Source organism: Panthera pardus, unplaced genomic scaffold, assembly GCF_024362965.1.
Source record: "Panthera pardus isolate Hobbes unplaced genomic scaffold, ASM2436296v1 HiC_scaffold_25, whole genome shotgun sequence".
Lineage (NCBI taxonomy): Eukaryota > Metazoa > Chordata > Mammalia > Carnivora > Felidae > Panthera > Panthera pardus.
Window position 1 is genome coordinate 15,646,665 of NW_026526821.1, and position 26,445 is coordinate 15,673,109.

The following is a 26,445-nucleotide window of genomic DNA, read 5'->3' on the forward strand; positions in this document are numbered from 1 at the left end:
AGCCTGCAGATATGACATCAGGGTTTTATCTCAGCAAAAAAACTCCTCAGCTGGAGAACGCTATGTCTTCGGGAGAAGCGCGGTAGCAGTTGAGCTGTTCCCAATTAACCTCTCAGGGTAATTTCACTAATATCACACAGCCTCTCATTTCCCGCCTTTCCCATCGTCACCACTACATGCAGAGTTATGAGGCAGTGGGTGGTTTCGAGGATGCCGGCCAAGAGGACTTGGAGACCCTCCTGCTCCGATCCCCTTCCTTTTCACACGTGGTTCAACTACAGGCAGCAAGTTCGGCCAGACCCTTGAGGTGGGAGTGTTTTAGACAACGTTCATTTCTTGACTTCTAACCGTACACACACCGTTCCTGTAATGAGGGAGTCTCCTGCCAGGCTCGTCTTGGCAGTGGGAGGCTGAGGCCAGGTCTCCCGCAGATGATGGAAAGTTCAGATGCCTGCTGTCCCTGCCTTCTCTGCAGCCACCAAGTGTGGTTCAAACAGCACATGCACGGACTGTCACGGATGTGAGGACTAGTGGAAGTAAGCAGTAGACACGGGGACAGAAAGAAGTGAGGATTTATTCCGGCAGCCAATGGCTGCAGCATCTCACTGCCAGGGAGGGGGGTGAACGCGATGGCCAAGGCTTTGGCCGCGTAGGCTAACAAGATGTGACGTCAGCTTGCCCGGAGGCAGCAGTGCTGTGCTTTATTGTGGTTCAGGAGGAAAAGACCGTGGGACAGTGTTATTGAATAAGTGTTCCCATAAAAACACCAGGCTGCAGACTAGGGAAGACCAAGCACCATGTAGTGTGGAAAAGCAGAGAATGTAAACCAGGATTAAAATAGGAGCAGACCGGAGTCGGGCTCTGTGCTGACAGCTCAGAGCCTGGAGCCTGCTTGGGATTCTGTCTCCCTCTCTCTCTGCCCTTCCCCTGCTCACATTCTGCCTCTCTCTCTCTCTCTCAAAAATAAAACATTAAATTTTTTAAAATAGGGGCAGAAAATTGATTTGGGGTTTATTAAAAGTCGCCTTGTGAAATAAATGACTGTCAAGGGAGAAACTGGTAAGACAGCTGTCTTGGTGTTTATTTAGCTCAGTATGAGAAGGCACTTTCCCAGGACATTCCCATGGTGACTAGGGAGTGTGGCCTCTGTTTCAGAGGCAGGAACCTTTATGCCATTCCCTTTGCAAATGTCACCTCAAAGAGCTTCGTGGGGAGTTTGGAACCTTATGGAAATCCACCGTGGAGAAGCTACTTAATGTCTGTTGACTGCCCACTGTGTGGGACGCCCTTCTTGTATGTTGGGCGCCCTTCTTTCTGAGTCTGTATTTGAGTCTGGATGAGAGGCAGAGACGGTTTCCCACTGCAGGAACCGAACAAACAGACTCACTTTCATTCGCCCCCGACACCCAGGGCTGCTCAGCAAATCCGAAGTTCCCCCTGGCACGTCACATCTCCCCGAGTGGCTCCAAGCAGCAAGGACGAAGGGGCATTCTTCCCCAGGGCCACACAGTATCACTGTCCATGCCAGCACCTGAGTCACGGGCACCGGTGGCCCCGGGGAGTGTGCGGCAGCCAGGTGTCCCCATCACACAGCTGTGGAACTGGCTGTTTCTGGCTGTGGTCACACTGGACGCTCTCGTTCTTACGATACACCCCTCAGCCCGAATCTTCATAAATCCCTGGAGGCACATTTTGCAGACTGGGTTCTTAGCGTAGCAGTGGCTGGGACAGAGGGAGGGGCGCAAGTTCCATTGCAAAGTGCCACCAGCAAAAGTACCAGAGAAAAGCAGGACTGGGCCCACGAAGGGAGCCAGCGCCATGCTGACCTGACCGCGTCTCTGCCGGCCCCACCGGGAGCCCTGGAGCAAGCATTTTCCACGAGGAGTCCTCCCTTGGGCAGAAAGTACCATAGCCCTACCCTGTCCCTGGCTGGGGGGCCCCAGCTCGAGCACCAAGGTGGTGCCTGAGAAGCATTTAGTTACGCTTGCACAGCTGGGCCGAGAGGGGCTCCTTGAAGGGGGTCTGGGCTGCACCCGTCCCAGTCAGACCCAGTGCCCGCCTTGTGCTGCAGTCACACTGGGGAGCAGTACCTCCAGATGGATGCTTTTGCGGAGGGAGACCCCAGAGGGTGGGGGTGAGTGGGGCAAACTTCAGCGCCAACCCCTGCTGTTGGCGTCAGGCCCACAGCCACTCTTCCTCGTCACCCTGCTGGCCACTCCATTCCACAGCCTCCTTGTCCTTGGCTGCCATCAGTGTTACGCTCAGTGGCTTACCTGGTGGTGCGACCAAAACCCTTCTTCTGAGGGTCACCACACCTTTCTCGGGCCAGGGAAAGTGGTCCTGCTGGGACCACTGGGACTGCTGGGCTGGTCCTCGCTGAGATCCGGTGCAGGTTTAAGAAACCTTTTCAGATTGGTTTCATGGATCAGCTCAAGAGCCTGCCCTGGGATTCTCCTGACATTTGTCCCCAGCCCCACTCTGTAAAGCTGAAACATCATTCCCCATCAGCCTTGAAAATAGCAGCCCGCCTGTGCATCGGGGGAGACAGTCGCTGGTCCCCTCTGTCCTCACCCTGACAACAACCATGCACGCAGCACCTGACAGCCTCCTCACCCTGAGGACAGCAGCCAGAAGCGGTGAGGAAGGAAGCTGGTCTGCCAAGTGGTCTCAGGATGATTTTGTCTCTCAATAGCGTTTTCCACTGTTGTACTTCATTTTATTTATTTTTGCTTCCTTTCTTTTTATCAAAGAGGGGCGCCTGGTGGCTCAGTCAGTTAAGTGTCCGACTTCGGCTCAGGTCATGATCTCGCAGCTCGTGAGTTCGAGCCCCGCATCGGGCTCTGTGCTGACAGTGTGGAGCCTGGAGCCTGTTCCTGATTCTGTGTCTCTCTCTTTCTCTCTCCCCTTACCCCACTCATGGTCTGTCTCTCTCTCTCAAAAAATAAATAAATAAATAAATAAGTAAATAAATAAATAAATAATAAATAAAATAAACATAAAAAAAGCAAAGTTAAGTAGGTAGAGATTTGTCTATTTTGTAAATATTTTTAAAAATAAGATTTTGGGGGCGCCTGGGTGGCGCAGTCGGTTAGGCATCCGACTTCAGCCAGGTCACGATCTCGCGGTCCGTGAGTTCGAGCCCCGCGTCGGGCTCTGGGCTGATGGCTCGGAGCCTGGAGCCTGTTTCCGATTCTGTGTCTCCCTCTCTCTCTGCCCCTCCCCCGTTCATGCTCTGTCTCTCTCTGTCCCAAAAATAAATTAAAAAATAAATAAATAAATAAATAAATAAAAATAAGATTTTGATTTATTAACCAGAGCTACTGTTTTCCTAGGCTCAACCTCATAAATTTATTATTTTGCCCATATTATTATCACTTTTTTAAACGTCCTCTGGTTTACTCTGTCCTTTTTTTCCTGACTTTTTGTTTGTGTGTGTAAATTTTGATCTACTTGTTTTTTTAAAAAATGTGTATTTACTTATTTTGGAGTGGGGGAGGGACAGAGAAAGAAAATCTCAAGCAGGCTCTGTGATGTCAGCCAAGAGCCTGACATGGGGCTCGAACTCACGAACTGTGAGATCATGACCTGAGCCGAGATCAACAATCAGACCTTTAACTGACTGAGCCATCCAGGTGCCCCCATTGTTCCTTTTTCACTGATGTAAGTATTTAAGGATACTCTCCTCTGATCTTCTGTATCCTTATTTTTTGTTGTCCGTTTGAACCATCTTGCAGTGATGGTGTGTTAAATTCTCCTGTGGGTGACCTTCAATCTACGTCTCCCTGCATATCCTGTAGATCCTGATTTTTTTTTAATTGAAGTACAGTTGATATATGATATTATATTAGTTTCAGGTGCACAACATAGTGAATCACCGATTCGATACATCATGCGATACTCACCACAGTAAGTGTCGTCACAGTCTGTTGCCATACAACGTTATTAAAATATTATTGATGGGGCACCTGGGTGGCTCAGTCGGTTGGGCATCTGGCTTCGGCTCAGGTCATGATCTCACAATTGGTGGGTTCAAGACCCGCATGGGGCTCTCTCTCAGAGCCTGGAGACTGCTTCCGATTCTGTGTCTCCCGCTCTCTCTCTGCCCCTCCCCTGCTCACACTCTCTCTCTGTCTCTCCAAAATAAATAACAATGTTTTTTTAAAAATTTAAAAAAAGTATTGACTGTATTTCCTATGCTATACTATTCATCTCCGTGACTTATTTACTTTATGACTAGAACTTTTTACCTCTTATTCGTGTTTTGCACATCCTCCACTGCCCTCCCCTCTGGCAACACCAGTTTGTCCTCTGTATTTATGAGTCTGTTTCTGTTTTTTGCTGGTCTGTTTTGCTGTAGTAACTTCTTTATAAAGGAACATGCTGTATGTATTATGTGGTGTTTATACACTTAAAATGCATATCTTAAAAAAATAAAAAATGAAAATAAAAAATAAATTAAAAATTTTTTAAAATTTTAAAAAGGGGCACCTGGGTGGCTCAGTCGGTTCCGACTTTGGCTCAGGTCATGATCTCATGGTTTGTGGGTTTGAGCCCTGCATCGGGCTCTGTGCTGACAGCTCAGGGCCTGGAGCCTGCTTCAGATTCTGTGTCTCCCTCCCTCTCTCTCTCTGGTCCTCCCCTGTTTGTGGGCTCTCTCTCTCTCTCTCTCTCAAATAAAGAAATAAATAAACATTTAAAAAACTGTATATCTTTACTGTGAATTGTGGTTATTAACATTAAAAATGTCCTTCTGACAACTTGAGCCACAAAACAAAATACAACCCAAAATCATAATGTCTGCAAGTCTACACTGATATAAATGGATAGTTAAGTAAAAAAAAAAAAAAAAAAAAAGCAAAAAACTAAGGAGAATAGACAAATCTTTCATACAGATTAATTCCAAAGAATGTCTTGAGCCTCCTCTCCCTCAAGGAGTATCGTAAGTGTGGGGTATGCAGAGTGACTTTCTCCCTGAGAGAATAACATGGAAAGAGAGGAAAAAGAATAACTTTACAGCATAGAAGCCTGACGAACCTGACAGCCTAATCATCAGGTCAGCATCACCAGTGCTAAGTCAAGTGATGAGAAGGGCACTTTGCCTTGGTGGTCTTCCTCCGAAAAACCATAACCCCTGTCTAATCATGAGAAGAACAATCAGACACACCCAACAGCCTAACCAGTGCCCCTCTAAACTGTCAAGGTCATCAAAACATGGAAGGTCTGAGAAACTGTCACAACCAAGAGGAGCCTAAAGACCCTCAACAGCTAAATGTAACATGATATTCTGGGTGGGATTCTGGCAGGAAAAAAAGAACATAAGGCAATAAGAATAAAGTATGGACTTTAGTTTGCAATAATGTATAGATATTGCTTCATTAATTGTGGCACCTGTACCATAGAAATGCTCTACTCGGGACTTTTTTCTGGTATTTTCACACTTACCGGAGACATCTTCTTGGAATGATTTTAGTTCGGTCCTAAGCTCTCCATTCCTCTCGTCTTCTTTACAGATATTTCTGGACCTCGCTTTTCTCACGGAAAGGGGTAGAAGCAAGAATTCAAGAGACGTCTCCTTGAAAATCAAGAGTCTTTTCAGTAAAGGTAATTTGAAGGTTTTGCTGTTCCCTGACTTCTGACTACATTGATGTCAGGGGGTTTATGTGGTTTTATTCTTCTTCTTGTTGAATTCTATAGTTACGGAAGAATGGATTTGGAGATTTAAATTTACAAGGACACCAGCTGCCCTGGAAATCTGGTGAATTTTTTTTCCCAGTTATAGTGAGATGTCAGTGTCCACTGACAGATGTGTGGATGAAGAAAATATGGTATATTCAGTGGAATATTATTCAGCCATATAAAAAAAAGGAGTTCCTGGATTTTTGACAACATGGATGGACCTTGAAGGCATTAGGCTAAATGAAATCAGTCAGACAGAGAAAAGCAAATACTGTATGATTTCACTTATGGGGAATCTAAAAATATCAGCTCATAGAAACAGAGTAAAATGGTGATAGCCAGGGGCTGGGAGAGGGGAGGAAATTACCTGGTCAAAGGGTACAAACTTTCAGTTATAAGACCAACACATTCTGAGGAGCTAACGTGGAGCTTGGTGAATATAGTTAATAATGTAGTATTATATCCTTGAAAGTCACTATGAGAGAAGAGTATTAATGTCCTCATCATAAAAATAACAAAATGGTAATTATATGAGGTGAAGGATTTGTTAACTACCCTTATCATGGTAAACATTTTGGAATATATACATGAATCAAATAATCACACGTACCCTTCAAATCATACCATATGTAAGTTTTATCACAATAAAGCTGGGAAAAAAGTCAATTGAAGAGGTAAATATTGGTATCTTCACCATGTGGCATCTTCCCGCAGATCAGTGAGTATTCAATCCTTTTTTTATGTACCTCGTGAACACTTGTATAGGTTTCTTTTTTAAAGTTCCTCCCGCCTCTTGTTACATTTATTTAAAGGAATGATATAGGGATGCCTTGTGGCTCAGGTGGTTGAGCATCCAACTTCGGCTCAGGTCATGATCTCGCAGTTTGTGGGTTTGAGCCCCGCACTGGTCTCTGTACTGACAGCTCAGAGCCTGGAGCCTGATTTAGATTCATATTCTGTCTCCTTCTCTCTGCCCCTCCCCCACTTGCACTCAGTCTCTTTCTCTCTCTCTCTCTCAAAAATAAACATTAAAATTTTTTTAATAAAAATAGATAAAGGAATGGTATAATTTTGTTGATAGTGTAAGTGCAATTTTAAATTTTTTATTCTGATTACTGCTTGTTTATATTAAAAATAGGATTTATCATTTACTAACTGTGTGACTTTGGGTGGTTACCAAACCTCTCATGGCTTCAATCTTTTAACAAAATTAAAGATGTGTGATAATACTCATTTGAGAGGGTTCTTCTGAGACACAAATAAGACAGTACATATAACACAGTTAGTATAGGGTCTGGAACAGAGAAATAGTACATAAAGTAATCCTCGTGGGGTGCCTGGGTGGCTCAGTCGGTTAAGCGTCTGACTCTTGGTTTTGGCTCAGGTCATGATCTCACAGTTCGTGGGTTTGAGCCCTGTGTTGAGTTCTGTGCTGTCAGCACAGAGGCTGTTTGGGACTCTTTGTGTCCCTCTTTCTCTGCCCCTCCCCTGCTCATGCTCTCTTTCTCTCAAAATAAGTAAATAAAAACGTTTTTAAAATGTAATAAAAAAATAAAGTAATCTTTGTGCCAGTGCTGCATTTTGCACTTGTCAGGCCAGAAGTTTGGGCACGGCTCTTGCCTACTGTCCAAGGTGTCCTGGGATCACGGCTTCAGTGCAGTGCAGCCGGTCCCCTGGAGAACGAGAGGGAGCCCTGGTTTGCATGCTTCTGGAAAGGGCAAAGGACACTGCGCTCCCTGTTCTCTCACCCTGAGTCTCTGCCCCCCACTTCCACTCGCAGCAGGAACTCAACACAAAAAGAGTTGTCTCAGGTCCAGAATGGCTAAACTGTACTTCTGAATAATTACATCCAACCCCCTCAAATTTAATAGACAAATGAAGCTCAGGGAGGGAAAGACATTTGTCCGAGGTCATCCAGCAAGTGGGGAGGCTGGACTGGGACTAGAACAAAGGTCCTCTGATTCCTAAGCCTGTGCACTTTCAACTCCACCCCGAATTCTCCTCTTTCTGTGAGAGCCTCCTTGTTCAAGGGCAGTGGAGCAGGTGGGTCAACAGCAGAGCCATGAGGTCATTCAAGTTTGCCTAACACGCACCATCCACGATCTGCACTACTCGAGTCTGCCTGCCCCCACCTTGTGTGTCTCCGGAGGACACTGTTCACCGTCCACACTAAAGGATCAAGGACTTAGTGCATCTTGTCTCCTCATTCACATCTTAAAATAGAAAGCTGGGGGAGGGTATGGCTTAACCCAGAGGAATTATGGGTTAATGGAGGCATCTCAGGCACGGACAGGTGAGCAAGAGGGGATTTCCAGTGTCTCTCTTGAGAAGATCCCTGGGGAACAAGAAAGGAAAGGAGGGAGGGCCACTGGAGCTGGCTGGTCACACTGGCGGGCTGGCAGTAGCGGGGTCAGGATGTGGGGTCGATTGGAAAGAAACTGCCTGCTGTCTGTGCAACCTTTTGTTTTTTATTCCCTGGCCTTAGGCGAAAGGCAGCATCCCCTAAAGAAATGGAGACTCCAGTTGTGGGGTCAGTTAGTGGAGTTCTCATATTAAGCCCTAGGAATGGGCCTCTTCCACCCCTGCTCTCCTTCACATCCCGCTGAGGGGAGGGACACTCAGCCCCTCACCCATCTCCCTGGGGCTTCCAGGAGCACAAAAATCATGGGAGCCAGAAGCAAATGGAGCAGAAAGTGGTCTTTTATTGCAAAGTCAACGAGAGAAGCAGCCAAGTCCGGTCTTGGGCATCCTGAGTGAGAGCGAGAATGCGCTGGCCGGAGAGGGTGGTGCGACAGGGCCAGGGCCAGCAGCCCTGGGGACTTCACAGGGGCAGCAAGGACACGCCCCACCTGGCCGGGAGAGAAGAGGACCAGAGAAGTGATTCGGCAGGTCAAAGCACTCAGAGGCAGTGGAGGGCAGGATCACGTCCACGTGATGGCCCTCTCAGGTCGTCAGTTACAGGCTCAAAGAGCCTCAGTCCCTCCATCCCCTCTCCACAGCCTCCCTCTCACCCACCCAGGCTCATTCCCATTGCTCAGCCTTCTCTGTGCCCTCGGGGTCTCCTCCTGCTCCACCAGGTTCTCACCTCACTGGGGATCCAAGCAGGCCAGCCCACAAGGGCCCTGACAGCACTTCTTGGCCCCGGGGCACTCGGTATCCCTCAAACAGCGGTTAGGGGGGTTCATCATGGCACACCGCATCAGAATGTTGGGGCAGGAGCCAGGCTTAGTGGACACTGGAACTTTGAGCAGATCTTTGGTTTTGACTGGATCTTGACCTCTAACCGGATCTTGTCCTTTGACCAGAACATGACCTTTGTCTGTGCCTTGCCCTTTAGGAGGAACGGTTGAAAGAAGAAATGTAGCCACATTTAGACCCAGTGCACCTGCTTCACTATCTAGTCTTTCCTCTTCGTCCAACCGCTGCTCTCTGCCGTGTTTCCCAAACCATGGCCGGAGATGGGGCAGGGTCATCTGGGCTAGCTGGGGTCTGTGCCCTAGGAAAGCTGTGCTCTGGGCTTTGGGGAGAGGGTCTACAGGACCACGGTTCCCTTGGGTATCCATTTCTCCCCCCGCCCTCCATGACAAGTCCTCTCAGGAGGAGAGGCCAGACAGGGGTGACTTCCAGAGGTGAGAAGGACACATTGTCATCTCTGAGGCAACTTGGGGGGTGGGGAAAGAGCCCTGAAACATACACCAGGAGCCCTGAGCTCCCTCCTGGCTCTGGAGGTTGTCTGGACAATCAATGTCCTCCTTGGTAAAATGGGGGTCTTCAAACTATAGGATTTCTGAGGTCTTGTTGGTGTGCAACCTCCTTTTAGAGGCTGATTACTCAGGTGCTTTCTGGGGGCAGACAGGCAAACCCCACACCCAGACCCAGACTCCTGGGGTTCCCCACTTCATTGCACATTCTGCCCAGCTATCAACCCCTGAGGCCAACGCCACATGGCCACACTTTGTCCGGCAATGGTCCTGATAGCTCAGTCTTAGCATGGAAAGCACATGATTCTACTGGACAACTTCTGCTCTCTCTGGATACAGTGGAAGCAGCCACAGACCAAAGCATTCGATCCAGCCTGCCTGCTGCCCCAGAGTGCTCCCTGCCAGGGCCCAATCCAGCCTCACCCAGGCCATTTGTCTACTCACCTGTGACAGCCGCCTGTGCTGCCAGAGTTCCAAGGATAAGGAACACCGCCAGGACCAAGAAGCTGCTGGGCCTCATGATGTCAGGAAGATGCGTGTGGCCAAGAGCTGAGGCCACCCCGTTTTATGCTGTCCAGCGTGGCCTGGAGCCAGGGGGCGGGCCTGTGCTTGTCTCTGGCACAAGACCTACATTTTCTTAATTCTACCAGGAAGTATCCACCCCTATCCTGGGAGGGGCCGTGGGACTTTCCCCAAGGATTGTTCACAGAAGAGAAATGGCAGATACCATGTCACATCAGCCTGGGAGCTGTCCCCCTTTCTCACAGAGAAGCAGGGCTGGCTGGCAGGTCCAGTGTTCTGAGTTCCCCCATTACTCCTGTTCCTGCGGGCCCCACCCAGATCCATCCTAACTGTTCACCCCTCCCAGCATCAAGGCTTTTCTTTCATGCCTTCCTGGCCCTGAGAAAAACTGTTGAAGGGAAATTTGCTTTGAAAGTCTAATGACAAATCACCTCACTTTGCTATTTCAATGGGTAGTCTCTGAGATGCACCACGAAAGTAATAGGGAAGGTGGGATTCTAGATCTCACAGAGCGACTCTAATCAAACTAATGCTGGGTGAAAAATTCAAGTCTCACAAGAACATATTTTGTTCTTAGACACGCTTGTGTCTAAGGCTCAAAACGAAGGCAAACTAATAGATTGTCTAGGCGCACTTAGATATGTGGTAAAACTCATTTACTCGGGGGGTAGATGAAAATGAGGAAGCCATATACACACAAAATCTAGGATCGTGGTTAACTCTGGAAGTGAGGGAAGAGACGTTCTGGATGGGTGAAAAGTACTCAGGTTGGTTTAAGTTTTTGGTTTCTGATAATGTGCTAGTACTTGGGTTGATTGGTGATTTCCCTTGGGGTGTGTGAGTGTGTGGGGGTGGGTGGATGGGTGCACGCACGTGTGCGTGTGTGTGCGCGCGCGCGCGCGCGCGCGCACGCGTTTCCAAGGCTACGGGGTAAAATCATTTACGAATTATCTTCACCTTCCATAAACCCACACCTGTTGCTCTCTCAAGTGGTTTCCAGTCTTTTACTATCATGAAATACACATGTGACTTTTTGCATTAACTTGCAAGCTTGCTTCCCAGAAGCAGATTTGCTAGTACAAAGATTAAATGCATTTGAATTTTTTTCCTGGCATAGTGCAGTACGGTTAACAAATGGATTTTATATTTATTTAATGTGTACAATATGATGTTTTCACGTGTGTGAAAGCGATTTTCACACTGTGAAGCGATTACCACAACCAGGCTCATGAACACATCCATCGACTCCTAGAGTTACCATTTTTTAAGTGCTTTTGAGATTTTTACAATCTTGTCTTAATTCGCTCAGTGGGGGCTGTACCATTTTGTACCCGCACCGGCAGCGGGCGACACGTCCTGTGCCATTCCAGGCACACACGGTGCGTCTGATGTGGGGATGAGACTAATGTCTCAGTCTGGTAGGTGAGAAATGATACTTTACTGATGGCTTTAGTTAGCATCTCTCACATTTCCATGTTTGCACATTTTAGGAGCCCCTGACGTTTCTTCTTCTGAAAGCTTCTTTTCCTGTGCTCACTTTTCTATAGATTCATTAGCCTTTTTCTTCATTTTTAAGCACTCTTTATATATGATGGAGAAAGGTCCTTTGTGGCATGGTGTGCAAATGAAAACTTTAATGTCATGCTAAGACCTGCTCAGAACAGCTCAGGCCACCGTCCTTTCCTCGTCTTACCTGGACATTACCTCCTATTGTTTGGGTTTTTTTGCACATAGTGAGAGTGTGTTCTTAATAGAGTTATATTAAACAAATCTGGCTATGGTTCTATTAAGAAGGCTGCATGTCCTATTAGTAGAGGTTCACCAAACAGTTGATGAGGGGATAGAGGTTAGGAAGGTAGGATAGGAGAAGAAAAAAAGGTAAATAAAAGAAAAAAGTATTGTTTCACCAAAAAACTCATCATGTCTGATGTGATCCTATTATACGTATAAATAGAAAAGGGATGAATATCACTAGATCTGTTTACTGAATCCTAGCAATGTTCATGAAATCCTACCAACAGAGAAAAACAAGTTAGAGGGTAACATATGTGTTTGATAATACTTTGGTAGAAACACATACAACTGCTATGCATGGCTTTATTTATGTAGGAAAGAGGAAAAAGTTATGAAGGAATATATGCTACCCTATTAACATTGCTTACATCACTGTGATGGGAATAGGAAAAAGCAAGATAAGTAAGTTTTCCTTTTTTTTTTAAAGTGTGTTTATTTATTTTGAGAGAGCGAGAAAAGGGGAGGGGCAGAGGGAGAAGGAGAGGGAGAATCTGAAGCAGATTCCATGTTGTCAGTACAGAGCCCGATGTAGGGCTTGAACTCTCGAACCATGAGATCATGGCCTGAGCTGATATCAAGAGAGGGACGCTTAACTGACTGCGCCACCCAGGCACCCCAACTAGGTTTTCCATTATACATCTAGTTTCTCAGTTTTTCACTTGTCACAACAAAAAGTCACTGTTGTGATCGAAAATATCAAAGAAAATTAGCATCAATAATTAAAAAAAAGAATTCAAGGGGCGCCTGGGTGGCTCAGTTGATTAAGCAGCTGACTTCGGCTCAGGTCATGATCTCATGGTTTGTGGGTTCGAGCCCAGCATCAGGCTGTGTGCTGACAGCTCAGAGCCTGGAGCCTGCTTTGGATTCTGTGTCTCCCCCTCTCTCTGTCCCTCCCCCACTCATGCTCTGTCTCTCTCTCTCAAAATTAAATAAAAAATTTTTTAAAAAAGGAAAAAAGAATTCAAGGAAACACGTGAATGAAGAAAAGAGTATAACGGACAGTAACATCTAAATAAACTATATACATGGAATATACACATGTAACCATTGGTGCCAGTGTTAATAAGGGGTGCTGAAAATATAAGTGTCATAATGTAAAAATATAATAGTGCGTGTCGGGTATGATTCAGATGCAGTGGAAAGAAATCAGTCCAGGTAGTTCAAGCAGAAGAATCCAGCTATTGTGTGAACGCATTTGATTGTAAGAACTTGAATCACATCTGCAGTCCTGGAGATGAAAGAGTCTGGGACACATATCACTGGATTTCCAACTGCTGCAGGAAAGCATGCTGGGAGCAGCTGAAATGCACATCGATGAAGACACTGAACAGTGCATGTCACCATCCACTCTTTTTTTCTCCTGCCACTGTTCATGCCCCTGGTCCATCCCCTACTTACACTTCCAAACATCAGCAAATATTCACCTCCTAGAAGGAAGAGTGTGCACCTTGAGCGGGAAGTTGAGGTGAGCAGGGCTGAGAACAAGAAAGGTAAGGTACAGTGCTGGGAGGTGTCCAAAGAAAAGAAATAAGAAAATGCATCCGGGAGAAGGAGGAGACGTATTGAGGAGAGAGGTCATCATCTTGAAACACCGGAGCAGTATCTCTTTGGCCATGGCTGATGGTAGGAGACCTCTTGTTTCAGACCAGTACGTAAGAATCGGGAAAAACCCAAGTATTTAAGAAACTGCCCATTATTGTAGCAAGGGAGGAGGGAGCCCTTGAGCTAAGAAACTAAGAAACACCTTCCAACCCCCTTGCTAACCCCCCATACTCCCTCCCAACCCCCCACACCCGTGCCCCCGCTCCTACTATATTCCTTTCAATAGCTGGTCCTTGAAAATCTAGTGATTTTAAAATAAGAAAGAAATTTGGAAATCACATACAAAAATACTAATTTTGAAAGCAGAAATGAGTCGCAAAACTTAAAAACATTTAAAATGGGATTTGGGGGTGCCTGGGTGGCTCAGTCGGTTAAACATCTGACTCTTGATTTTGGCTCAGATCATGATTTCACAGTTTGAGGGTTCAAGCCCTGCTGTGCTGACAGCACAGAGCCTGCTTGGGATTCTCTCTCTCCCTCTCTCTCTGCCCTTCCCCCCTGCCCTCCCCCCTCCCCCCGCACACGCTAACGTGCTCTCTCTCCCTCTCAAAATAAATAAATAAAATTTCAAAAATATATACATTAAAATGGGATTTTAAAAGTCCTAAGTGAAATGCCACCACAAAACTGAAAAAATGGATATTCTAAAATGAACATGGAAAATTACTGAAACAAATTGAAAGTATGAAGAACCACATAAAGCAGAAATATAGAAATTCAAAGAAGCGATTGCAAGGTAGCAGGAAGATGTGAAGTGAAATCTGAAAGAGCTCAGAAAAGAAATTGAAGACAAGGAGAAAAACAATGCACAAATAAAAACTAAGGAAGGAAAATAAGGAAAGCAAAGAACACAAAATAAAAATTAAAAACAGCTTTAAAATGATTACAGAGAAAGCCTTAAGTATAAAAAAGTCAGTAGAGACCCAACAGACATATAAATCAAGTCCCACAAAGAAGAAAACCAAAACAACAAAATAAAAGAATTATTTAAAACTGTAATTGAGGAAAATATTTCTGAAATAAAAGCAGGCTTGAGTCTACATATTGAAAGTTCACATCGTGGAAAACACAAAAGGCATGCAAGTCAAGTATTTAGACTGTAAAGATAGAAAACAGAAGCCCTTAGGAAGCCATCACCCCTCAAAAAATCCAAAATCCAAGCTAATCAGATTAAATGATAGCCCGAAAAGAGCAGAGCCAAACTTGAAAGAAAAATATGCACTGAGGATTTTTTACACAGCTAATCTGTCTGTTAAGTAAAAAGGCTACAAGAATATATTTCTGAGCATGCAAGAACTCAAGGAAAATTGTTTCCAAGAGCTTTCCTGAGCGTTCTAAGGGATGAGATACACCCGACCCAGAAGGTTTGTAGGAATTACCAAAATGACTCATGTTGAACACTGGACATTTTATTTTATTTTATATTTTTTAATTTTAATTAATTTACTTTTTAATTTACATCCAAGTTAGTTAGCATATAGAGCAACAATGATTTCAGGAGTAGATTCCTTACTGCCCCTGACCCATAAGCCCATCCCCCCCTCCCAAAACCCCTCCTGTAACCCTCAGTTTGTTCTCCATATTTATGAGTCTCTTCTGTTTTGTCCCCCTCCCTGTTTTTATATTATTTTTGTTTCCCTTCCCTGTGTTCATCTGTTTTGTCTCTTAAAGTCCTCATATGAGTGAAGTCATAGGATTTTTGTCTTTCTCTGACTAATTTCACTTAACATAATACCCTCCAGTTCCATCCATGTAGTTGCAAATCGCAAGATTTCATTCTTTTTGATTGCCGAGTAATACTCCATTGTATATAGATACCACATCTTCTTTATCCGTTCATCCATCAGTGGACATTTGGGCTCTTTCCATTGCTGCTATAAATATTGGGGTGCATGCGCCCCTTCAAAACAGCACACCTATATCCCTTGGATGAATGCTTAGTAGTGCAATTTCTGAGTCATAGGGTAGTTCTATTTCTAATTTTTTGAGGAACCTGCATACTGTTTTCCAGAGTGGCTGCACCAATTTGCATTCCCACCAGCAGTGCCAACAGGTTCCTCTTTCTCCGCATCCTCGCCAACATCTGTTGTTGCCTGAGTTGTTAATGTGAGCCATTCTGCCAGGTGTGAGGTGGTATCTCATTTGAACACTGGACATTTTAACTGCGGAAATAAGACTAAGGCAAAGTGGTAACAAACAGTATGTAAATATGCCATGCTGCGAGAACATATAAACAGTAAAACTTCCATCAACAGGAGGAAGAGGGGAAGGAAGGTAAATAAAAGAGTAAGCTCGTTGATTGCTTTCCATATAATAGTTTCAAGATGAAGGATATTTAAAACACAAGAAGCTTCAACAGAGTTAAACACTATCAGGATAATGAAAAGACCACCCGCAGAATGGGAGAAAAGATTTCCCATTCAGGCATCTGATAAGGGCCTAGTATCCAACAACAATAAAAAGATAAATGACCCAATTTTAAAATAGTCAAAGGCCTAAATGTCCATCAACTGATGAATGGATAAAGAAGATGTGGTTGAGAAAGAATGAAATCCTGCCATTTGCAGCAACATGGATAGAACTGGAGGGTATTATGCTGAGTAGAATAAGTCAGTCAGAGAGAGATCATATGTTTTCACTCATATGTGGAACTTGAGAAACTTAACAGAAGACCATAGGGGAAGGGAAGAGGAAAAAATAATTACAGAGAGGGAAGGAGGCAAACCATAAGAGACTCTTAAATACAGAGAACAAACTGAGGGTTGATTGGGGGGGTGGGAGAGAGGGAAAAATGGGGGATGGGCATTGAGGAGGGCACTTACTGGGATAAACACTGGGTGTTGTATGTAAGCGATGAACCACGGGAATCTACCCCCAAAACCAAGAGCACACTGTCCACACTGTATGTTAGCCAACTTGACAATAAATTATATTTAAAAAATTAATAAAAATTTTAAAACATGGTCAAAAGACTAGAATATACTTTTCTCTGGAGAAGATAGACAAAAGGTTGATGAGCACGTGAGAAGGTACTCAACATCATTAGCCATTAGGAAAACGCAAACCCAAATCACAAGATACGACTTCACACCCTGTAGACTGACTATAAATTTTTTTTAATTTTAAGTTTATTTATTTATTTTGAGAGAGAGAGAGAGAGAGATTGAAAGAGAATCTGTCAGCACAGAGCCTGACACAGGGTTAAACCAAAGCAAAACCAAAGAAACAAATATTTGCAGGATGGGATTAAAATAAGTGGTTATTAAGCTCATCTTATTAAATCCTCAGAACGATCCTGTAAAATAAATATTATCTCTATTTTATAGAAAAGTAAACTGAGGTTTAAAAAAGTTAGGTGACTTGGGGCACCTGGGTGGCTCAGTCGGTTAAGCGTTCAACTTTAGCTCAGGTCATGATCTCAGGGTTCGTGAATTCGAGCCCTGCATCGGGCTCTGTGCTGACAGGTCAGAGCCTGGCCTGCTTCAGATTCTGTGTCTCCCTCTCTCTGTCCCTCCCCCACTCGTGCTGTTTCTCTCTCTCTCTCTCTAAAATAAATAAACATTAAAATTAAAAGAAAAAAAAAAGTTAGGTGACTTGTCCAAAGTCACACAGCTAGAACCTGGTGGTGTTATGCCCAGAATTCGTGATCTCCAAAGACGGCCAGGGAGCCGAGTCCGATGCAAAAGCAAAAGAGCCTTTATTCGAGCTAGCTCGAGCTCAATCCCCTACCTGCACCGACGCAGCGGTGAGATACTGGGGAGAGAGAGCGAGTTTCAAAAGCACAAAGGTTTTATAGGGGTCTAGGGGCAGTTGGTGAGGTAATGGCTGTGGCCTCAGCTGATTGGCTGGGGAAGGGTCAGAGTCCTGTTACGCAGGTCGCTGGGCGTGTTTTGATCAGGAAGTTTGAACGGGTGAGCAGGAGGTTACTCAAGGGGAGGAGGCGTGGTCTAGGTGAAGGATACAGAACAAGATGGAGTCGGCCGGCGTAGGCCCGCCCTTTCAGCGGCAGTTGGATTCAAATCCAGGTCTGCCCGACTCCAGTTTACATTGGCTAACTACTTTACCATACTGCCTCTTGCGTATGACATGTTAGTAGTGTCCCTAATATGTAAACAGCTTTTACAACTCAATAATAAAAATGAATGTATTCCCAGTAAAAGTGGGCAAAGTATAAAAACAGGAAATACACTTGGTCAGTATAAACATATGAAGAAATGCTGTCACCAATTTCAGGGAAAGGTAAATTAAAATGAGATACTTTTCCATTGGTAAAGGTTTTATATACTTCTCTCTTAATATCCTGTCTTTCTTTGCTGAGTATATCTGTTAAGGATCTTGGGTCGCAAGCAACAGCAACTGAATTTTAGACTGTTCTGTTTATGACACTGCCTTCTCCATTCAGGATTTGAATGGAGGGGTGGGCAGGTAAGAGAAGAGTCCAGTTAACTCAAGCCTGAGTCAAACGCCCTCACCTGTAGCAGGGGAAGTATCTGGTGATTGCCAGCCAACCAGAATTACAGGACTGGGGAGCAATGACTCCACCAAAGGAAGAGATACCAGGCAGACAAAAGCAGGAGATTCCTGCTACAGAACAACAGCGGCTCACACACTCATTTACATCTTTTCTGAAATGCAATTTGACCGGGTATTCCAAACCTGAAAAGCGATCACTGCTGTTGACCTGGTGTTTCTTTTTGTTTGTTATTTGTTTGTTTGGGTTTTTAAAATTGGGTTTTGGTTTTGAGATTCTTTACTGAGGTATAATTGACATATAACATATTAGTTTCCAATGTACAATGTAATGATTTAAATTTTTTTTTTTTTTCAACGTTTTTTATTTATTTTTGGGACAGAGAGAGACAGAGCATGAACGGGGGAGGGGCAGAGAGAGAGGGAGACACAGAATCGGAAACAGGCTCCAGGCTCCGAGCCATCAGCCCAGAGCCCGACGCGGGGCTCGAACTCACGGACCGCGAGATCGTGACCTGGCTGAAGTCGGACGCTTAACCGACTGCGCCACCCAGGCGCCCCAATAATGATTTGATATTTGTATGTACTGTGAGATGATCACCAAAATAAGTCCAGTTAACGTCCATCACCACATGTAGTTACAAACATTTTTCTTACGATAAGAACTTTTAAGACCTACTCTCTTAGCAACTTTCAAATATGCAATACCGTATTATTAATTATAATCACCATGCTATATGTTACATCCCCATGGCTTATTTACTTTATGCCTAGAAGTTTATGCCTTTTGACTGACCTAGCATTTCTACTTTGACAAATTTACCCTAAGAAGATAGAGATGTGGGGGCACCTGGGTGGCTCAGTTGGTTAAGCATCTCACTTCGGCTCAGGTCATGATCTCATGGTTCATGAGTTTGAGTCCTGTATCAGATGAGCTCGAGCCCCACATCAGGTGAACTGGAGCCCCGCTTCCAGTCCACACTGTCAGCGTGGAGCCTGCATGGGATTCTCTCCCCGCCCCCTCTCTCTTTCTCCCCCTCACTCACTCGTGCTCTCTCTCTCTCAAAAATAAACCTTAAAAAAGTGACAACTTAAAAAAAGAGAAAGAAAATAGAGACGATTCAAAATATATACACAAAGGTTGCTGTCACGGCTTTATTTGAGTGAAGAAAATGGAAACCTAAGTGCTACAATAGGAAACTATATGCTTTAGCATATCAGCCTTAGAAAATACCATGTAATCATTAAAAATGATGAAACTGGAGAATACTTCACGACACAGGAAAATGTCTGCAAAATCATCTTAATTGAAAAAGCATTTCTTCAATATATATGTGTAGTTCGTAATCAGGGGAAAAAACCAGTCCCATAAAATTCTCCTATTCCAAAAGAAACATCACATCATAGAACATAGGGCCCTTCCCTCTTTTCCTGAGAGCTTCAAAGACAGCAGGAGGGATTCTAGTTAAACCCAACGAAGAACTTCCCAACTGTGAGGGTTGAAAGGAATATCCTCTTTCTTTCTTGGCGTGAGATGAAGTTATATACCTTGCTCCCAAGGCCTGGTAACTGATGGGGACCATGGGGAGGCAATGACAGAAGTCCCACCTTAGTTAGGAATTAACTGTGGGTTCTTGAGTCAGTCCCCGCCCATCCCCGGCTTACAGTTTCTTCATCTTTCAAATGGGAGGGTGATGAGGAAGGCCTAGATCCCCTGCGGTCCTGGTAAGATGCTATGGTTCCACGGGGGTTTCTGTTTGGGGCTCCTTAAGACTCTGAGCCCCAGTGCCTCTTCTACCAAATGCAGGAGCCAAATAATGTGAAATCTAAGGTGCAGTCCTTGGCTCTGATGATTTTTTGCTCAGGATCTCTCAGGGCCAGGGAAAGAGGCCCAAAAGCCACCTACATCTGCTGCAACCGGTAACCTCAGCCAAACAAACATCCACCCAGACAGCTGAGCCAGCCCAGGGCAGAGGGTGGTTCTACCAGAGGCCACTGGAGATGACGTCACCAAAGGCGGGGAGATCTCTCTCTCTCCCATCCACAGAAGCCCAGGAGGGGCCAGAGCTACCCTCACTCACTGTGCCTGCCTGACCTTAACCCCAATTCCCCCTAGGCATCCAGAACTCTGCAACCCCCTTCTTGCCATTCCAAGCCGACCTCTATCTCCTGCCTAAGCCGTTGTTGGGGCTTCGAGACCTTCGAGAGCCAGGAAAGGGATTGTCTGTCTCAACAACCTTCATCCTTTAGACAAATGAGAAAAACCGAGGCCTGAAGAGGGAGCAGACTTGCCTGAGATCACAGCCCAAGTCAGCAATACAGGCAGGACTGGATCCTGGCCCCCAACACCGAGCACCTGCTCCCACCTATCTTTGGTTCTTGCACAAGGGCCCTTGCACTGGAGCTCTGGGGCACGGGGTGGGGCCAGGACAAGGCAAACAGGTGCCATTCCAGCCACCTCCTGTCCTTCCTCCCCTGACTCAGCTGCTCTAGCCTCCCTGGAGCTGCGGGAGTTCATTTAAGGGCCCCTGGGCCCTGGATTTATTAAGTGCCGGCAGCAGAAACATGAGGGCCTGGGGCCTTCTCCTCCTGGTGGCCCTCCTGGCTTTGGGGAGTCAGCTACCTGCTGCCTTGGCCAGGAGGAAGGGAGGTGAGTGTGGGTAGGTTTCTCTGCTCTGGGGACCTGGCAGCTCCTACCTCTCTGGGGAGAGTGAGGGTCTGGGGAAAGCAGGCAATGTAGTGTGTGTGTGTGTGTGTGTGTGTGTGTGTGTGTGTGTGTGTGTCTTTGCTGTGTCTGCACAAGTATGTTTAGGTATGGCCAAAGTGTGTCTGTGCACCTGTACATGGGTGAACACACATCCCTTTGTGTCTCTGCGGTGGGGGGAGCAAACTTGTCTGTACCTGCTCTCCCACGTTGTCTCCATGGAGGTATTAGGGTCTGTGGGCCCCCATGGCAACGAGATGACCCTTTCTGTCATCTTCTGTTGCTAACAAGGTTGTGACGGGTCTGGCCCCTGCCCATCTTGTTTCCGTCTTTCTCGAGTCCTTCCTGTCCCAGAGCCCAATCTGTGCAAGGGACTCTTGAACTGGGCAGGGATATGGTTTCTGGGATCTGTTGTTAGGAAGCTCCACCCTCACCCCTCTTTTCCCCCAGCCTCCTTGAAAAGCCTGGGGCTTACCTGTCAACAGGTGAGGGAGGATGGGGCTGTTGAGTAGCTAGACAGGTGCCTCCCCACCTGGCCAAGGTCTCCACCTCCTGTCTTTCTGCGACGGGTACACTGTGACCTACATACACCTGTTCGTCCCTGGCCCTGCCTTGGGGGAAGCAGACAGTAATGGGGACAGGTTCCCTCCTAAACAGGTCCTGGAGAGCAGTTCCCTGCATCTTCTCTGCCCCCTCTACTCTAACTTGTGCCTTCCTCAGAGGCAGGGTTTGGGGAGTAGAGTGCTCAGAGACCCCAGGCTGAGGAGGGAAGGTTGCTAGCAAGTTCCAAGGCCAGACCCCTGCTGGCTGGGATTCATGTGTCCTCACCACATTCCTCCTCACTGAGATGCTGAGAGATCGGGACTATTTTTATCCCCCTTTTGCAGGTGACAAAACTGAGCCACTTGAAATGCCAGTCCTGACCCTCTCTTCCTGTCTGTTCCTCAAGTCTTACCTCCTGGTCCCTCCTCCTAGAAGCCCTCCTGGCTGTATGATAGGGTCCCCAACCCCAGCCCACAGGGAGCTCCTTCTCTGACTTCAGACAGCTCCTCCCAGCTCACTCCCCAAGGCTACCCCAGGGACCTCAGGGTCTTCCCACCCATCTACCACCAGCCTGGGGAAGAGGCGCTAATCCGAGGAGTGGCCTCCCTCACAGACTAGCTGTTCTTTCTCCAGCAGGGGGCAGCAATTTAGTATAAGACAACCCAATCCAAGCCAGTGAAGTCAGTTTTGAGCACTTACTGTGTGAGCAAGGTGCCTACTGTGTGTGTGGCCAGCATCCAGTCAGGAGCTGGAGGGGGGAGGTAGACACAAGGTAAAGTCCCAGCACCGGATCCAGCTGGTGCTGGGGACTCTTGCACCTTTTCTCTGATGCTAGACTAAATGAAGGCCTGGGACTGGCCTCCATCCTCTCTACAGGACTCAATGGTGGCCAGAGCAGAGGGGTGGGTCATCAGAGGAGTCAGAGTCCTAGCCCAGGCCCTGTGGGTCTGGGCAGTCAGTGCCCTATCAACCCTTGCTTTCTCCCTCTCAATGGAAGAAGGTACAGATTCAAGCCTTCTGCATGACATCTGGAAATGGCCCAAAATGCTAACAAGAAAAATGGCGGGATAAGCTCTGGGACAAAAAATTCTAGAGCCGTCTGAGGACTACCTTAAAGTCAGAGTTAATACAGATCCCTGAAACAACGCCACTTGGAACAGGACAAGCACACAGTGCGGTTGTGGCTGACTGTGGCTGTGTGACAATGCACCAGGCTGGCAGCAGCTGACATTGTCACGATGCTGGACTCCCTTCAAAATCCTTTCTTTCAAATAGTCGCTGAGCCACTGGTGTTCTGCATTAAGGGCTGTACTTTAGCCTAATGGTGAGAGAAGCAGGTGGGGGTGTATTCTCATAGCCTCCAGTCAAGTGAGAGAAGGAGACAAATAGAGTCGGAGTCACAGCGCTGAAGGAAAGATCCTTTGGGAGTGTGTGGGGTGGGGGACGGGGCTGACCTGGTTAGTCAGAGGCCGGAGAGGTAGGTCTCCCTACCGCTGAGACCTGATGAATGGGGTGTAGGCCAGAGCACAGCAGAAGCAAGGCTCTGAAAAGAGAAGCAGCCGGAAGCAGAGCAGGAGCCCCAAACGGGAAGGTGTGGAGGCTGAGAACAGTGAGGTGGGCAGCCCCAGACCAGGCACAGCCTGGTGGCCCAGGTGTAGATTTTGAACTTCATTTTTTCCTATCCTTCATGTCATTGGAGTCTCAAACCAGCTCCGGGAGGAAGGAGTCCAGTTTTCCACTGCACAGACAGAACACTGACGCTTGCAGTAAAAAACAAACAAAAGAACAAAAACCCAAAAACCATAACCCTTGCCAGCCATTTGTAACACTGTGAATGGACCTCGAAGGCATTACACTAAGTGAAATAAATCAGCCAGAGAAAGACTAATACTGTATGATCTCACATTGGAATCTAAAAATCAAAACTAAACAACAACAACAACAACAACAACAACAAGCTCATAGGTACACAGAACAGATTGATGGTTGCCAGGGGGCGTGGGTGAGAGGTGGGTGAAATGCGTAAAGAGGAGTCAAAGGTACAAACTTCCAGTTATAAGAGGAATAAGTCCTGGAGATGTAACATACAGCCTGGTGACTATAGTTAACAATACTGTGTTGCGTACTTGAAAGTTGTCAAGCGACAAGATCTTAGAAGTTCTCATCATAAGGAAAACGATGTGTAAATATGTGTGGGGACAGGTGTTAACTAGACGTGATCATTTCACAATATATACAAATATCGAATCATTTTGTCGTACGCCGGAAACAAATACAATGCTATGTCAATTCTACCCCAATAAAAATTTTAAATAAAAGTAAAAGCAAGTCCACTCACCCACCCCCCGCCCTAAAAAACAAACTTGCCAAAGGACAGGCAAGAAGCAAGGGGTAGAGAATTCAGACCTTGTGATTCCCAGGTGGGTGCTTTATGACGTGACTCTGGACTGCCTCCAGTTGCAAGATTCGGGGGGTTCTCTTATAGAGAAATCCGGGGGCTGCCCACCGGACGACGGGCCTTGCCTCCTTTCGGTGCCTGACCACTGCGTGGATGACAGCCAGTGTCCCGCAAGGATGAAATGCTGCTACAAAGCTTGCTTCCGCCAGTGTGTCCGTAAGATCTCAGGTAAGTGTCCTCCACCTTGCGGAGCGCCCGAGCCCTGAGCCCCGAGCCCCACGCAGGGCTCAGCCAGGCCCCTGTGTTGCAGTCAAGCCCGGCAGCTGCCCGGAGGACCGCCTGCGCTGCCTCAGCCCCGTACAGCATCTGTGCCACCAGGACTCAGACTGCAAGGGCTCGGCTCGCTGCTGCCTGGGCGCCTGTGGCCGTGACTGCCGCAGCCCTGCACGAGGTACGCTACCTGCGCATGCGTGGCAGGGTCTTTCCCTCTCTCAGGCCCTGCCTTCGACGTTCTTCCAGTTCGGTAAGCCTAACCGGATACCCACCTTCCCAGAGGCCTGGGGCTGCCCACACCAGACCTGGGGAAGAGGGTGGGTGGGACGGGAGGGGTCCTCGTCAGGCCCATGGAGGAAGCGGACATCCTCCGTTCTCTTGTGGACCTTGCTGTGTGTCCCCTGGACCACAACCCTAGACTTTTAGCTCTGAACTTTGGTTTGTCCTTGGGAAGGAGGGTGGGCTGTCCTGCCTTACTGGCCCAGGGCTGGGCTCAGGGGGTGAATGGGGGATCAAAGTTTCTAAAGAACCCAGAGCCATATGGTGGGTGGGGTAACGCTTTCCTTCTCTCTCCTCAGGCTAATTCTGGTTTCGGATATTCAGGATGGGGTTCCTAGCAGGAAGAGGTGATGATGGGGGGAGCCTGGGACCCCGCCCAGACAGCACTATCTCTGCCAGCGGCAGTTCCAACCTTCTGATGAGCACTGATCTGCTGTCACTTCCCATCCACCCCTCGTTTCTCTTCCTGGGAGTCAAGGTGCACAGATAGACTCCTGTCACCCTGTGCCACCAACAATTTCTTCGTACAGTTTCTCCTAAAATGCCCAATTCAGATAGGCCCTTCTTTTGGGGGGTCCTAGCCCCTCCCTCAGGCAGCCCAGCCACCACCAAGGTATGTTCTAGCAGAATTTTCCAGACATTACCTAGCCACATACCCCTTTCCACAACTTTCGCCACACCTGCAAAATAGCATTGCGATATCTTGTGTACTCTCTGTACTATGTATCTAATGTTTTTCTTTAAGTGGACTTGCTTTTGTATATAAATAAATTTATTTCCAAAGAAAAGCTTGCTACCATCACTATAAAACGGGATATGCAGGATGACTGCCTCAAATAAAATGTAACTGTAACAGCAAATGCAATGAAAATGGCAAAGTTCCATTAAAGTCGGTCTTGTCAGATCACACGGTATTAAATAATGGTATTGAATTCTACCTAAGTGCTGCCACCCGCCAAGGCTGCTCTCTGTCTCTGTTGTAAAGGAAGATGAGCGGGGGGGTTAAAGATGTGGTAAAGACACAAATCTCAGAACCGTGACCTCCCTCCTGGGGTAACTGAGTTGTACAATTTTGCACCCAGGTACACCCTATGATCATTTCGAATTCCTGCACATGTGGGGAATGTTGCTTGAATGGTTGGGATGTCGTTATTTTGGGGAGGGTGTGTCTCCCATTGGGCAATACCTCACTTACCTCGATTTCTCAAGGGCCGGTCTATAGTCAGGGCCTAAGAGGGCAGAGAAGGGGGTCAATGAGGGAATGACATGCTAAGGGACATTCCTGGACCCATACAGCTGGATTCCTGACTGTCCCATTCACCCAGGATTTGCTTTGGGGAGGGGAAGGAGGCAGGCAGATTTCTCCCTGTTTTATCTGCTGGGTTTCCTCTTGTTTCCCAAGAGAATCTGGGGCTGGGAAGTCAACTGTGCAGGTTAAGTTGGGAATCCTGGGTCTTCTCTCCTTGTTCCCTTGACCTGGCAGTGTGGTCGCAGGTGAGTCACCACTCAGGGATTCTATTTGCCCTTTGGAAGATGGAAAGGATTCTACTTCCTCTCTGCCATAGTCCTTCTCATGGGGTTCAAATGGCTGAGCTGTTGACTCCAGAGGAGCAAATGCTAATGTATGGATACATGGTGAAGTCCAAGAGAGGAGAGGGAAGAGAATCATCTATGAGCTTGGATATTTCCCGTCTTTCTGGGACTCAGTTTCCCATCTGTAAATTCAGGTGCTTGGAACAGATAATACGGTATATTGTACTGTTGCCCACAGATGCCTCTTCCTTCCCCACCGTTACCATGGCTTCCCTGTGGGGGGAGAGGTCATCCGTGGCCCAAAAAGTTAGGGCTTGGCCCTGGAACTGATGGGACACGGATGCAAGTGACAGTGTGCCAATTTCAAGGCAAGGCACCAGCCTTCTTGGAGCCTCTGCCCTCTGCCATGAGAAGTGTTTGCCCAGAAGCCCTCTGGTCTCAGGATGAAGGATAACTGGGGCAGGCCTGGGCTGAAGCTGTCAAGACTCTAACTTGGAAGAGCAAAATAAATGTTTGTGATAGGAAGCCAGTGAGATCTGGGGGCGGAGGGGGGCGTTCATTATTGACCTATAGCAGTGAGAGCTTGTGGAATTCAGATAATGATTGTTTCTCTTTAGCGAGTGCCCATTCTATGCCTCACACTCTAAACCATCATCTTATTCATCCATCCCATCACCCTGAGAAAGGTCGCCATTGTTATTCCCATTTGACAAGAAGAGCCTTTGAGATAAGTGATTGTCTGAAGTGGGTTCCCTGGAAGCAAATCTTTAGATGAAGGTTCACAGGGTGGTGATGCTTTGGAAACGTTCCAGGAAAAATGGGTCTGGGAGCAGAGAAGTATACCAAAAAGGGAAGGAGGCCAGTAAGGGTGTGACAACAAGCAAAGTCTCACAGGGGGGTCTAGAGATGAGAGTAGGTGACTCTTCAGAGCTGTCCCGCAGAGCAAGGGA

General features: G+C 46.8%; 2 protein-coding genes across 2 annotated transcripts; one reads left to right on the forward strand and one right to left on the reverse strand.

Moving 5' to 3' along the window:
* Positions 1-8,358: 8,358 nt before the first annotated feature.
* PI3 (peptidase inhibitor 3) lies at positions 8,359-9,952 on the reverse strand. Its single transcript, XM_019458368.2, has 3 exons — positions 9,822-9,952; positions 8,762-9,007; positions 8,359-8,525 (listed from the first exon to the last, which is right to left on the reverse strand). The coding sequence occupies exons 1-2, from the start codon at positions 9,895-9,897 to the stop codon at positions 8,763-8,765; spliced, it is 321 nt and encodes a 106-aa protein (XP_019313913.1). The 5' UTR covers positions 9,898-9,952; the 3' UTR covers positions 8,359-8,525; position 8,762.
* A 10,235-nt stretch (positions 9,953-20,187) lies between these two features.
* On the forward strand, positions 20,188-24,869 carry WFDC5 (WAP four-disulfide core domain 5). The gene is made up of 4 exons (XM_019458369.2): positions 20,188-20,415; positions 23,498-23,638; positions 23,721-23,861; positions 24,262-24,869. The coding sequence occupies exons 1-4, from the start codon at positions 20,331-20,333 to the stop codon at positions 24,264-24,266; spliced, it is 372 nt and encodes a 123-aa protein (XP_019313914.2). The 5' UTR covers positions 20,188-20,330; the 3' UTR covers positions 24,267-24,869.
* The last annotated feature ends 1,576 nt before the right edge of the window (positions 24,870-26,445 follow it).